The sequence below is a fragment of the Orycteropus afer genome, unplaced genomic scaffold (genome assembly GCF_000298275.1).
Source record: "Orycteropus afer afer isolate SDZICR_OR568_19922 unplaced genomic scaffold, OryAfe1.0 scaffold00035, whole genome shotgun sequence".
Lineage (NCBI taxonomy): Eukaryota > Metazoa > Chordata > Mammalia > Tubulidentata > Orycteropodidae > Orycteropus > Orycteropus afer.
In genome coordinates this window covers 9,518,483-9,532,633 of record NW_006921622.1, presented here as the reverse complement: position 1 = coordinate 9,532,633, position 14,151 = coordinate 9,518,483, and the positions used below count along the sequence as shown (strand labels likewise).

Here is a 14,151-nt window from a genome sequence, read left to right as displayed (position 1 = left end):
CCGCCGCCGCCGCGGCAGCAGCAGCCGCCTACTACCAGGCATCAGCGGCCGGGCCCCAGCCCAAGTCGGCGGCCGGTGCTGGAGGGCCGGTAAGCCTGACCTACCGGTGCAAGCGCAAGCGCGGGGTCGCCAAGGACTGCCTGCTTGCGCCCCACGCCGGCGCCCGGCGTCTGCTGCTGCTACCCAGGTCCTACAAAGCCAAGGCGGCGGCGGCAGCAGAGGCGGCCGCCGGGGCCACTTGCTTGGAAAGGTTTCATCTGGTCAACGGCTTCTGCCCCCCTCCTCACCACCACCACCACCACCACCACCACCACCACCACCACCACCACCATCACCACCGGGCCCAGCAGCCGCCGCAGAATCACCACCTCCCTCATCACCACCGGCCACAGCCCCATCTGGGCAGCTTTCCCGAGAGTTGTAGCAGTGACTCCGAGTCCAGCTCCTACTCGGACCATGCCGCCAACGACTCGGATTTTGGCTCCAGTTTGTCCAGTTCCAGCAACTCTGTGTCTTCTGAGGAAGAGGAAGAGGAGGAGGAAGGAGAGGAGGAGGAAGAGGAGGAGGAGGAAGAGGAGGAGGGGGGCAGTGGGGCCTCGGACTCTAGTGAAGTTAGCTCAGAGGAGGAGGACTCGTCCTCGGAATCGGACTCCAGCTCTGGATCCAGCCAAGTGTCAGTGCAGAGCATCCGTTTCAGGCGCACCAGCTTCTGCAAGCCTCCCAGTGTGCAGGCGCAGGCCAACTTCTTGTACCATCTGGCCTCCGCCGCCGTTGCAACCAAACCCACTGCTTTCGAGGATGCAGGCAGACTTCCCGACCTCAAGAGTAGTGTCAAAGCGGAATCGCCAGAGGAATGGAATCTGCAGAGCTGGGCCTCCAAAGCGTCTCCGGTGTACTGCCCAGCCAGCCTGGGGAGTTGTTTCGCAGAGATAAGGAACGATAGGGTATCTGAGATTACATTCCCACACTCTGAAATTTCCAGTACTGTAAGGAGAACTGACCTGACAATTAACTGCCTGGCGGAGGGAGCCTCTTCACCTAGCCCAAAGACAAACAATGCATTTCCACAACAAAGAATACTCGGAGAGGCTAGGAAATGCCTACAAGCAACTCCTACTACACACTGTGCAGATAACAACACAATAGCTGCTAGGTTCTTAAATAATGATTCTTCAGGATCTTCAGCAAACTCAGAAAAAGATTCCAAAATCCTTCATTGTACTGAATTTGCTGCGGATTTGCCCTCTTTGCAAACGGATCCTGAGGTGGATGCAGCAACAACTAAAGCCGAGAATCCGTGCACTGACACAGGCGACAAGACATTGCCATTTCTGCACAATATTAAAATCAAAGTAGAAGATAGTAGTGCTAATGAAGAATATGAACCTGACCTTATTACAAATAAGCTAAAGTGCGAGTGCAATGATACAAAGGGTGAATATTACAGTGTGACTGAAAGTAAGGAGGAAGACACCTTGTTAACTACAGCCAAGGAAGGTTTTGCATGCCCTGATAAAGAAACTCCTTCCTTAAATCATCTGGCTCAGAGTCAGGGCCATTCATGCACTTTAGGTTCTCCAAAACCTGAGGATGGGGAATATAAATTTGGTGCCAAGGTGAGAAAAAATTACCGGACACTAGTACTGGGAAAGCGACCTATACTTCAGACACCTCCAGTCAAACCAAATTTGAAATCAGCTAGAAGCCCTCGTCCTACAGGTAAAACCGAGACACATGAAGGAACACTGGATGATTTTACAGTTATAAATAGACGCAAAAAGGTAGCCAGCAATGTAGCATCAGCAGTGAAAAGGCCATTTAATTTCATGGCAAATTTTCCTTGTCCACCATCACTCATTATTGGGAAGGATGGGGATTTGTGGCCGGCGTATTCCTTAAACACCACTAAGGATTCCCAACCTCCTCACAAGGCCCATCCTATATGGAAATGGCAGCTGGGCGGTTCTGCAATACCTCTTCCACCTAGTCACAAATTCAGGAAATTTAATTCATAAAAATGTTTTGGAAGATCTTTTCTTGAACCATATTACCTTCCTTTTGTTTTAAACTGCACAGGATGGTTTGTACAAGTCCATTAATGTGTTACACCCCTTTTGGAGTCCTGGTTTATCACATTTTGAAGACAGAAATCGGATTTTTTTTTTTTCCATTGAGTTTTTTTTTTTTTTTTTTTTTTTTAAGTAGAGTGGGGGCGGGGTGGGAGAAGGGTTGGTTTACATTCCACAGACTACTTCAGGCTAAAGACTCAAGTAAAACTCAGTTATTATGGTAGAGCTGGAACACTTTACTGTTTCATTGCTAATAATGCATGAGTCAGAATCGACTCGACAGCAACGGGTTTGGTTTGGACCTCAATTCAACTGCTACAAATAAATGTCAAAAAGTTGAATCATAAATACTACAATGAGCCATTAAGTTTATGCACTAGATTTCAGACCTGAAAGTCTAATTGTTAATTCAGTGGAAGTTTGTTAAGTTTCATGGTTATACAATGAGGTAGCAAGAAGCTTATGTGAGCCCAAATTATTCTTTTCTGGTGCTCTGTTTGTGGGGTATCTTACTTTTTACTCCCCTTATCCTCTCTCCAAGAGTAGTTGCACTTAACTTTTTTTCTTTTTTTTTCTTTTTTGGAGTGGAAAGATTGGGGTGTAAGTCCTGCTTGCATGCTGGTAAAAGCTGCCTCGTATATACTGAGTAAAATAAATATGGACTTGCTTTTATTTTTTTGGTAGTCATTTTACTTTTACAGCCACTCCTTGCAATTGGAAAAGTCCTTTTTGTGTTCTAACCCAAAGGTTTTAAATAAGGTAATTCTTATTCACAATTGTCCTGCTTACCTTTTGGTCTGAACACAATGCCTCAACTTTGCAAAATAATTAAAATGTTTCTCTTAATAGCAGGATATTTTATGGTCTAAGTGTTCATAGTGGTAAAGCAGTAAATACAACCACGAAAAATAAAATGAGGAGTCAGCATAATAAGAATACCCTCAATGAAAAATAACCGTGATTTCAGGGCTTTTTGTACCAGAACTCAGGCATTTGGATTTTATCACCTTTCACTTTTTCTCCATCTCTAAAGTTCTGTTTTCAGACCATCCTGTGTATAGAGCAGGAGAGTTCCTACTGCAAGTGACAATCAGAGGTGAATATATTTGCACTTAAACTAGTTCAACATGCAGATGGCTAGGGTCTAGCCCTTGGTAAGGGCCATGCTGGTGTACTATGTTGTGATGATGGAAGCAGTAAATCAAAATTATGGAAATGTGCACTGTTGAAAAGCATGCTTTAGCTTTATTTTCAATTAAAAACACTGTTTAAAATTTCTGGTTCTATACATTTCTACTTATTCCAGATTGAAGAATGACTAACAGGAATTAATCATTTTGTTGACATTTTCGCTTATAATGTTTTGCTTGAAAGAAATGTATTTATGGGTGTAGTATTTTGTTGTAATAAGGTGTGATGAGGCCAGTGAGATTCTGTGCAAAACACTGGTGGATTTCTTCCTAAATAACAACAAAAAAACTTTACAAACTTGTCACAAAGTAAGTACAAAATGTTTTAGGTTTAAGAAATTGAAGCAGAGATCAGTTATTTTAATGAAACTTGAATCTAGTAATTGTTGTCCCACCCCCCCTTAATCTGATAAATTATGTATCTCAGATCCTTGCCATCTTAAACCTAAGAAGTTGCATCTATAGATCATAAATCACAAAGCAAAACAAAACACCAATGAAATGTTTACTGTGTGAATTTAAGTCACTGTTTCTCATAGAAATTCAGTCTGGGGTTCCCCCCCCCCAACCTTTTAATTCCTATTCCCTTTGAAACTTTCTTTTGTCTATAAATGTTTCAGAAAGATCTGGATGGTCTCAGCCCTAATTGCTGTATATGCTCTGTGGTTTTCTTCTTATTGTAAAGGATAGAGGCTGAGAATACCTGCATCCAAATACAATTGGACGGAGTAAACAGATGCTTTGAACTACTTCCCTTCCTTTTTTTCTTGAATGTTGCCAGATGTAGGTTCACTGGATCCCTTTTTTTTTTTTTTTTTGGATTGGTGGATATGGTTAAAGAAAATTTGAGGATGTTATCCTCAAATTCATGTTTATAATTCCAAAGACATGTTATAGTTAAAGCCCCAGAAAACTGAACAATTGTTTTTTCAGTCTTAATTCTTTATTTGAAAGACAATATAGAATTTGAGTGCAGTGAGTTGTCCTGAAAAAAATCAATCTGTAAAAAGTGTGATATACACATACTAAAAATCTGTAATTTCTACTCTTTAATTATTGCTAAATCAAGAAAGTTCAAAGTATGGTTACATGTCAACTAGTACATTTCTTGTTGGCTATGGAATTATTGTTCCTAAATTATAAATTGAGAATATTTTTGAAGTCTACAGCTCATGGGTGTGGGAAGACTGAGAGATGGAATAAGCATAATTTAAAACAAATATACCCTATGGAATTTCTGACATAAAATATGGGCCTCCAGCTTTAACACTTGGTCTCCAGCCCTAAGAGAATCAATAGTTTCAGTTTAGGAGCTGGAGAATGAGCAGCATGGAGGCTGAGGCATTCCAGAGTGATACCATCAAAAGGAAAGAAATTAAATAGTCAACACAAATTTCACCCCACAGTACAACTACAAGCCAGCCAACCACAGCAAAACCTGAGTTGGGGCTTCTGTTAAGAAAGTGTACCAAACAGTATGCAGTAACTTGCAAATACAAGGTATTCTTTCAACTCCAAGTAGCACCTTAGCTGTTTTCCCATTCTGCTGTGGGAATTATTCTCCGTACAGTTTATTTATTTATTTTTTATGATTAATGACAATATGTAGCTTTTCTAAGCTACTATACAAGTGCCATTTGTTCAAAAAGTTAAGCCTTATTGAGGGATAAAAGAAAGTTACCTCCTTTGCTAGACTGCATTTTTATACTTAAATTTTTTCAGGGAACACAATTTTAAAATATATATATATATATACTATATAGCTCCAGGGTCACTGATTCACTCACAGACATGAAGGAAATGTAGGAAAGGACTCTGACTTTTTTGGGAAACAAACATTTTTGGTCTCTTGTGAAAGAAATTTCCTGATAAGAATGTGAAATGAAGATTTCTTTTTTTTTTTTTAAAGAGATATTTATACTCTGTCTTCCAGAGTCAGGTTATCTGCCTTCAAAGAAACTGCAACTTGTTCTTTTTACTTTTTAAAGTAGGTGTTCTTTTCTACTGGCTTGCTTGATTACAGTGGAGTAATCTCAATAATGGCTGTTTATTTTAAAAGCAACAAGGAGTCAACACTAAACAGCAATAATACAAACTAGATGGGCTGGTATGTCGATTTTTATCTTACCCTTATGTGGGTGACTTTCAATGGTCTAGAAATCCTTCAAGGTTCTACTCAACAAGAATTGGAAGTTTGTGCAGAGGAATGTAATAGTTTTGTTTGCATGCAGGAAAAGCTGTGGAAACTATTCCTCAAAAGTATTTATTTTCTTTCAAAGAAAAAAAATATACCCATTGTTTAAAAATAGATAGATAGATAGATAGATATATCTATATCTCAATTAGCATCTACAAAACACAGAAAACGTGGTGAGTTTTACTTCACCTTCAATATAATTGCCTGCTGAAAAAGATGTGTAAAGAGGGAGTTCCCAGAGCCAAGAAGGGATTACCTCCAAACTAAGGAAAAAAACAAAAATTAAAGCCTCCTCCTCAACTAACTTCAGGAAATTGGCACGGAGTAATAGGGAGTCTACCTCATCGGGAGTCCACCCAGTCATCCAAGTTATCCTCAAGATTTTTCCCCTCTCTAATAGGAAGAACTATTTTTAATGCTAGGTTTGGTTTTGGTTTGCACCCTAGGCCAAAGGGCATTTTGCAAACTAACTTGGGGGGGAGGATAAGGCAGATCTAGGACTTGGGAGAGGGCTGCATTTTACCTGTTTGCCAGGCCCTCTTTTGCTTAAAAAAATAAAGGAGGGGGACCCAACTATCATTCTTTGCCCATGCCCTAGGCCCCCCGCTCCTCTCTCGCTCCTTTTCAAACTCTGGCGGCCTCACAAGCTCCTACTTTAAAAGGCCCGAGATGTTTTGCATGAAGCCCTCACAATAGGGGTTGAGGGAATTGACAGTTTCAAAAACAAGGCGTTCAGTCCTTTCCAGCTGCCGAGCCAGCTCTCTCGCACCAACTCCTTGTTCCTCTCTGCTGGTGGCGTTCTCCCGAGTGAGCAACCTCCCCCCACCCCGCCAGTCAGAGCTCCGGCCAGCCCCACCCCGCCCCCAGGCTGTGTTTGTAAACAGGGGTCAGTGTCCAGGGGCTGCTGGCAGTGCGTTGGGCCTGGCGGGCTCTGAGGGAAGGCTGGGGACGGCTGAGCGAAGGGTTGCGGGCGATGGGTCGGCCCGGGGACCTTGTGGGTTTGGGGGTCACTTTCCCTCTCGACCGCAGAGCTCTGGGGGCCGCGCTGACCCGGAGCAGCCCTTAGCTCTCTCGTCTGGGCCACCACCACCACCACCACCACCAGAGAGTTGTTTTAATGCCGCCATTTTACATGGTGGCAAAACATTTCTTTGTGACTTTTTCCCTCGCGCCCAGTTCTAGCTTTCCTATGAATTTGTGAGAAACTCTCTCCCCGGTACAGAAGAGCTCGCACCCCTCGGCGCGCGGCCCCCAGCTCTTCTCGAGCAGCCTCACATCAAAGCGGCCTCGTGGCCAGGCCCGCCGGGAGGAGGGGGCGACAGGCGCGCGGCTGGCCTTGGCCCGCTCCCCCGGGCCAGCCCTCGGTGACTGGAACGTCTGCCCTCATTCTGTGCTCCTTTTGTGTGTTCTGAAGTAATCTCTCACCCCTACACACGCACACACCGCCTCGCCATTTCTCACCTTCTAGCTCAGGCCTCATGTGCTCTCTTCCCCAGGCAAATGGGCCCATGTTTTTGCATTAGCGGAAGGCTGGCTGGCCAAGGCCTGCAAAATGAGTGGCTGAAACGCAAATGGGAAAGAGATGGGGCTTCATACTGGGCATTGGTGGTTCTGAACACCTTCTGGGAAGTGGCCCAAGACCAGAGGCCCGCTGTCTGCAGAGCTCACGGGGGAACAGGCTAGAGCTAGGGGAACTCCCGAAGTGGAAGAAATGTGATGTGGTACGGCTTGCTTTCTTTGGCGCGGTGGTTCCGGTCCCGTGGAACCTCTTAGTCCATCTGAAAGTGGAAATGGTGACCTGGAAACGGGAAACGTGAGACAGTGACCTGGAAAACCACCCTTGGTTGGGGAGATTGGAGTGCAGCAATGCAAACAAAGCTGCTACTTGAGGAAGAGGGGCAACAGAGGTGCACAGCAGATAGGTCACAGGAAAGTGCAACAAGCTTGTTTTCCCCGGTGTTTAAAATGCAGCCCCAGTTGTAAAGTGTGTGAAATTACGCACTGGTCTCTTAAAGAGTGCCTAATTTATAGTAAATAGGAAGGTCTTTGTAAATGGCTTTATTATGTTGTTTCTTGTTAATTGTTGAGAAAATCCCCATTGTTGAGTGTGAAAGGCTTTATGAGCTAACCTGGTCCTCGGCGTAATCAGAGGGCAGTAAATGGCCACTCGGCCTCCGAGGCCAAGCGCGGAAACCGGTGCCGGCCGAGAGTAACGCGGTGACCTCTGGAGATGTGGTCTCTGCCTGGGGGAAAAAAAAAAAAAAATGTCGAGGGTTTCCAGGTTTTAATTAACAGAAAGGCAGGTTTTGAACTCGCAGGCCCCAGTAGCAGCGTGCTGAGTGCGGCTGGGGGAACTCGGCAGGCCGAGGCGACCCTGGCGGCGATCACCGCGCAAGAGGCGAGTGCGCCCAGGCTCCCCTCGCTGGTCACAGTACGTATGGGGTCGCGCCTTGACCACTGGCTGGGCAGCCCCAGGCGCCGGCTCGAGCTACGCTGGGGTGGGATCATTCTTGGGCTTTGTCTCCAGTTTTTCAGCCGCGTGGAGCGCGGGCTCAGGCCGGTTCGGCCAAGCCAGCTGAACACCCGAAAACGCCAGGCTAGGGAACTGGAGGGGCCTACAGACAAATCAGACTCCGAAGGAGAGAGCTCCAGACCCCTGCCTGCATCTCCTTGTCTTTTGTTTAAAGCTTTTCATCTCTCTCTCTCTCTTTTACACTTTCTCTTCTATCTCACATACACACACACACATCCTCTTTTAGAAACCTGAAATAAACTCAGAAAATAGGGAGAAAAAAGAGGAGAAAGGATTTTGTTTTAACAAATAAAATGATTTTTCTTTAGTCGCAGATAAAATATTCCTGTTTCCATTTCCTATCTTCTTCAGTTCTTTTCTTACCACCGAGTTGGGACCTGGGAAGAGTGTGGGCCATACCAGGCAGGCGCTGGTTTCGTTTGATTAACTTTGAGGCAAGGACCCACCAGGTCCTGCAGGCCGAGAGAGGGCTGGCGGGAGAGTGCCTCCCTAGGCTCGGACCCACCGCCTTTCCCCAGGCCTAGGGGGTTGGGGGAAAAGCAGCAGCCGCTTCTCGGCAGCCTCTGAACTAGGGCTGTGCAGAGTTCAGGCAAGAATTCTCGTACAGGCAAGAGAATTTCTTCTGAAGCCTACATCGGTGGAAGAAAACCTGGGTGAGGTGGACTGTGTGTGAGGGACTGGACATTAGCAGATGTAAATCACAAGGAAATGTTAATGCCAATCTGAAAAACCTATATTCAGCTATCATCCTTCCCTTTTAAGATGGCCCTCTGCTTGCGCACTCTTGCTCTCTCACCAAATTAGCTATTACGTGAAATTCCCCTGGGTTTAAAGCACTTGTTTCGCGGATTCGCGTACAACCCGTATTAACTATGCACTTTCTGCTATTCCTCCTGTGGCTGTCCCTGCCTCTTCTTTCTTTACGGAGAGTATGATGCATTTTATTTTTGCCCAATCGATGCGTGCAAATACTGGGATAAACACAACCCACACTTCTGCGATGGAGGCTGTTTTTAAAATTGAGTTTAGGGATCAATACTAAGTCGAAATGCTCCAAATTACACGAATTCACCAAATTCAAGCCTTGGGCTGCCAAGCTCCTTTCCTGACTGATTAACGCACTCGCAGGCGATAATTGCTCTTCCACTGTTTCTGCCTCTCAAAACAGGATGTTTTCATCTTGTGTATTTGGTTTTCCCTAAAGATCACTCCAGTTTGCTTGGGAAAACACGGACCCCAAAACGTGTGGAGTAAAACCCCTGTCAGTGGCTTCTGTGAGGGTCTCCTCTCTTACATTCTGATTACCATCCCCTTTCTTTATTTTCTTACATAAAAAAAAAAAAAACAGCAGCGCCTCAGAGTGCCATGATGGGTACTCGGAAAACGTTTATCGAATTGGATTAGTGTACTGGTCAAGGAACAGCCCTCTCCTGGCCACTACTGGGCTCCCATGACTTTTTCTTTGCCCACAGCTGGACTGTCTGGGTTGCAGCACAGCGAGCTCTCTATTCTTTTGCGGACTCAGCCATGGCTGCAGGGCCCAACTAATGCCTTACTGGGGGAAGGGCAGTGGTTGTTCCCTTATAAGCGACCTTTTACGCAAATTCGTGGGGGGTGAGGGGGTGGGGGATGGAGGGTCCCCAAAAGAGAATTTGGAAACCTTACTGCCAGCATATGTGTGTGTGATGAAAGTCTGACAGCCCAAGTATCCAGGGTGCCAGGGTATCCCCGATTTATTACCTCCTGCTTCCTGGGTCTTCCTTCAGGTTAGAAGAATGGAGCAAGGCAGAAAGAGGTGGAGAGAGATAGTGTCAGGCAGTCTAGAGGCTTTTCAGTAAGGTCCAGTTACTCATCTAATCAGTGTCATCAATATGTTTGTGGTTGACCCTTTTTGGGTGAAACAGGCTTAGCAGTCAATAGACTTGGAGATACTAAAGACTCTAAGATATTACCACCAGTCCAGCGGAAAGCAACAGCTCACAGGTCTGCAGAGACCTTCCCTAGCCCGGATGCAAGGAAGGAAGGGAGGGAAGCAGAAAGGAAACTGTCTGAGTGGCTGCCCAAGCCACCAGAAAACAAACAAATAAACAAACTCAAAAGACTTCTGGAAACTGGGCTATTGGAGAAACACACATAGGGCACCGGAAGGTTGGAATAAAATTTCCATTGTTAGTGTTTGTCTTCTTTAAGAGCAGTTTCACTTAGCTCCAGGAAAAACACAATACTTGTGATAAGTGATGAGCAGCAGAGAGGAAAAACAGTATGGAAGAAAGAAGTCACTAACCTTAGGCAGCAGACCTCCTCTTTCCTGTGAAAGTTATAACACAATATGTAAGAGATATAAGATATATGATATGACATAGATATGTAAGAGATATTAAGGATACAATTTGGTCAGTAGGTTAGGGGTTTCAGACTCTGAAATGACTACAAAGGGCCTAGAATTCCTGGATTTCCTAGGAATAAAGGCACATTTTACAATCATTCTCTCTCATACCTCTCTTTTCCCCTCCCTTTCAAATGAATACGCTGATTGTCAGTGGTACAAATGTCTAAGATGAAGATTAGTTTCTTCCCCTACATTGGATACAAATATGCAGACCAGTGGATGGTTAAGCTTTCAGATGCCTATTTATTATTATATCCATTCCAAGTAAAACCTGCTTGATGTAGCAGGAATTGCCATGATAGTGTTTATTTACCTTTCTCCTTTTCATTCTTTTCTCTTCTCACAGCCACTCAGCCTTCCCTTTTTTTCCCTCCCCCTACCTAACCTTTGCACCTTTATGAAGGCTTAGTGGGGAAATACCAGTATTATTTAGTAATACTTTCTCCAGAGGTGGAAAGAGAGTGAGATCTGGACTTTAAACCAATGCTGATAGAGGTGGCCTGGAAGCCTTCAGTGACCCTGAGCTTCCTTACTGGGCTGAGAGGCCAGGGCTTCCCAGCCTCTGGTCCCCAATGTGCTGTGCTATTTCGGTTAGGCTATAAAAACAGAGTATATCTCAAGAGCTCAAACTCCATAAACACATGCTATGGTTCTAACATGGAGTACATTGCCAGATGCAAAGAGATGCTTTTAGTTTTGTTCCAAATGTTATACATCATGTGGCAAATTGCTGTTCAGAAAGCCAATTTTGATTTTCTGTTAAATATATATATGTATGTGTATATACACACACACACACACACATATATTCCACCTCTTGCATATAAGATTGAAAATTGAAAGGATGTAGGTCACTACTACCAAAGTATTACATATTTGAATTTAGAAAAAAAGTAATATTTTAAGTAGAAGAGTTTGGTTAAAATTTGAATTGCTCAATTGTTTTGCCATCTATCTAATTTTAAGAAAATGATAAAAAAAATTATTCTTTGTGTTTTTTAAAGTCCTTTTACACCTTTATGTACATTAATTTAAAATTTGGAAATTAGCTAAATACTCCTGACATCTTTAGAAAAATTACCTCTGAAACACTGACTTTGTCTAAAATGTCAGTGCTTCATATCATCTTATAGTCTACGGTTTGTAATTTAAAATTACTATTAAATGGGAGGATATATAACTTATTTTGTAGAATTTATAAGGGCGGGAAATATAACTTAATTTGTAGAGTTAAGGAGGTTGCCAGAGCTTCTAAAATCTTGTCCTTGTATCATTTTCTAGCTGGTTTATCTGAATAGGATCCAGTCCCACCTAACATGTGGGATACATATAATATCCTGACATAATGGAAAGATTTGTAGATGAATTAGAAACATCCTGATTGTGAATTTCCTATCTCTTCCTGTTTTGAACCTGTACTTGAGTGTTTACTTAAAGTTGGTTTTAAATGTGATCTCCTTCCAAAAAAAAAAAAAGTGAAAAAATTATTATTAAGGTAAAGAAAAACAGGAAATTAAAAAAATAAATACTGTTAAGACCATTAATCCAGTTACCTGTTATAATGTGAATGGAATCATTATGGCTGTTCCATTGACAGGGTTTCTTCATTCAAGATCTTGGTCAAATAAATAGCATGTCAATGTGTAAAATTCTAGCCAAAGATAAGCCATTACAATGGAAATCTTGATGTGCAAAATCTCATTGAAGCCAAAGAAATTGAGTGTAATATCCATACTGCATTCTCATCTGCTTGCTTCAGGATTTAGTATGCAGCTCTGCATTGAAATGAGATTATGCATATAAAATACCAATATAGAATACAATGCCCAATAAAACATTAGAAAAGCAACTTACAGCCCATACACATAGGCTTTACTTAAATTTTAACTTCATGTGCAAAATAAACCACAGCACTATCAAAATACTAAATCTACAAAATGTCCTCACTCTAGTTTTTCATGCTTCTTTCTGTATGACTCCCCACCCCCCACCTATCCAAACACAATTCTTTTAAGGGCACTCTTCAAATCATCTAACAATTCCCAAAGGGTATTCCAGGAGTCTCTTATAGTATCTTTCTAAATTAAAATGCCCCAAATAATTTAGGTGCATTTTGAACCAAAAAATATCAGAAAGCATTTGTACTTACAAACCTATGGGTGTGTAAAAAGAAGAAAGAGACAAAAGAGAACCCCCCCACCCCAGTGGATTACAAGGTTATGGGACAGGTCACTAAGAAGGGGAAATAAAACTAAATGTTAGGTTTGGCTTGTAAATTATACACCTTTTGGAGAATGAGGTTTAAGTCTCTTCACTCGAGTTTTTTTTTCCCCCATCCATTTTGCTATTAATTCTTAACTCTTGCTAGGCATGTCTTTAATGAGGTTATTTGTGGCAGGTTAATTTTCTCCAATCTACTGAGCTCTTCATTTTCCCTTTTAAGTGCAGGGCTGCCTAAAGCTTTTCAGTATTTTCCATCCTAGAAGAAAACAGAATAAACGTGAAGGTGCCGGGGTTGAGAATTAAAGGCATTATATGGACAGATACACAGAGAGCCCGGACAGATGGGAGTGGGAGGGTAGAAGCCAGGCTGAGTTGAGGGCATGAGAGAAAGAAAATTCAGTCTTAGGAGAGCAATGACCCTGAGAGTGTAATATATTAAATATTGCAGCGATCGATTTCAATACCCCAAGTGGACACGGGAATAAAAATTCACCAACAAGCTGAAGTGATTAGGGATGCTTTGTTGTGAGGAAAAAAATGTGATTTTCTTCAGATCCTTTTTGTTCAAGTTAGAAGAGGCATAGACAATCCACGTCTAAGCCTTGGACTCCCAGTTTGAGATATAACCCTAAACATTAGTTATATCTCGATGGTGCTTCTGCCTAGTGAAAAGATGGGTCTTTGTACCAAGGAAAATTAAATATCAACCACAACTATGGCTGGTCACTCTAAGAACGTTCCTTCTAAATCAGAGAAGAGTACATTTTAGAGACACTCTTCCTTTCCCATATGTTAGTCTTTGTTCCAGCTCTGGGACAATGCAGTTGCTTTTGCACTGTTCTTCTTTAATTAAAATCCAGGAGAAAATGTATAATATGGTTTATAGAAGGTTGATTTGCAATAGCAGGACATAGAAACAGCCTAGCCTTTAGTACTATGTAGGGGAGAAATATTTCTGAAATGTCATTCTGGGGCCAAAAGGATGAAACATATATACAGACACAAATACCCAGTACCACACGTGATTCCTTTAGTGATTTCAGAATTGGGTGGGATTTTCTGTTCTTTCTTTTCTTTTTTACTAACTCTACCTCTTAGACATTCATGCTATGAACTGTGTTTCTTTCAGTACAGGAATCTGCTTAGGGATTTGGGGTAGTCATTGTGGAGGCTGCTTGGAGCAGGGGGGATTGTTTTCAGTCACAGCTAATGGGCAAAGCCTGGGCTCTTCACACTGGGGACACCAAGTCTGCTGCTAGGAACACACTGCAGGATGCCGGCATGCAGCAGCAGCAGCTACTACAGCTACCTCCTTCCATGTGGCCACTACAAATCTGGGAAAGAAATGCAGCATCATACAAAGGATTTCTTTAATGAGGATGAGTTCCTCAGGGTGACTATAGGTTGTAGCTACTGCTCAGACTCTTACCCTCTACCAGATCTTTTCTTATACATTGTATCCTTCCTTATCTAGCCTGGGGTTGGAAAGGGTACCCTTGACTACTCCCTCTGATAATCCAGTAGCTGATCCCTCTTGCTAACTGAGGATG

General features: G+C 43.1%; 1 protein-coding gene across 1 annotated transcript in view; it reads left to right on the top strand.

Moving 5' to 3' along the window:
• Positions 1-2,015, top strand: part of SKIDA1 (SKI/DACH domain containing 1) — a 2,792-nt gene extending 777 nt beyond the window's left edge. Inside the window, exon 2 of the mRNA XM_007936358.1 lies at positions 1-2,015. Coding sequence (XP_007934549.1) covers positions 1-2,015 — 2,015 coding nt within the window.
• Positions 2,016-14,151: the final 12,136 nt, after the last annotated feature.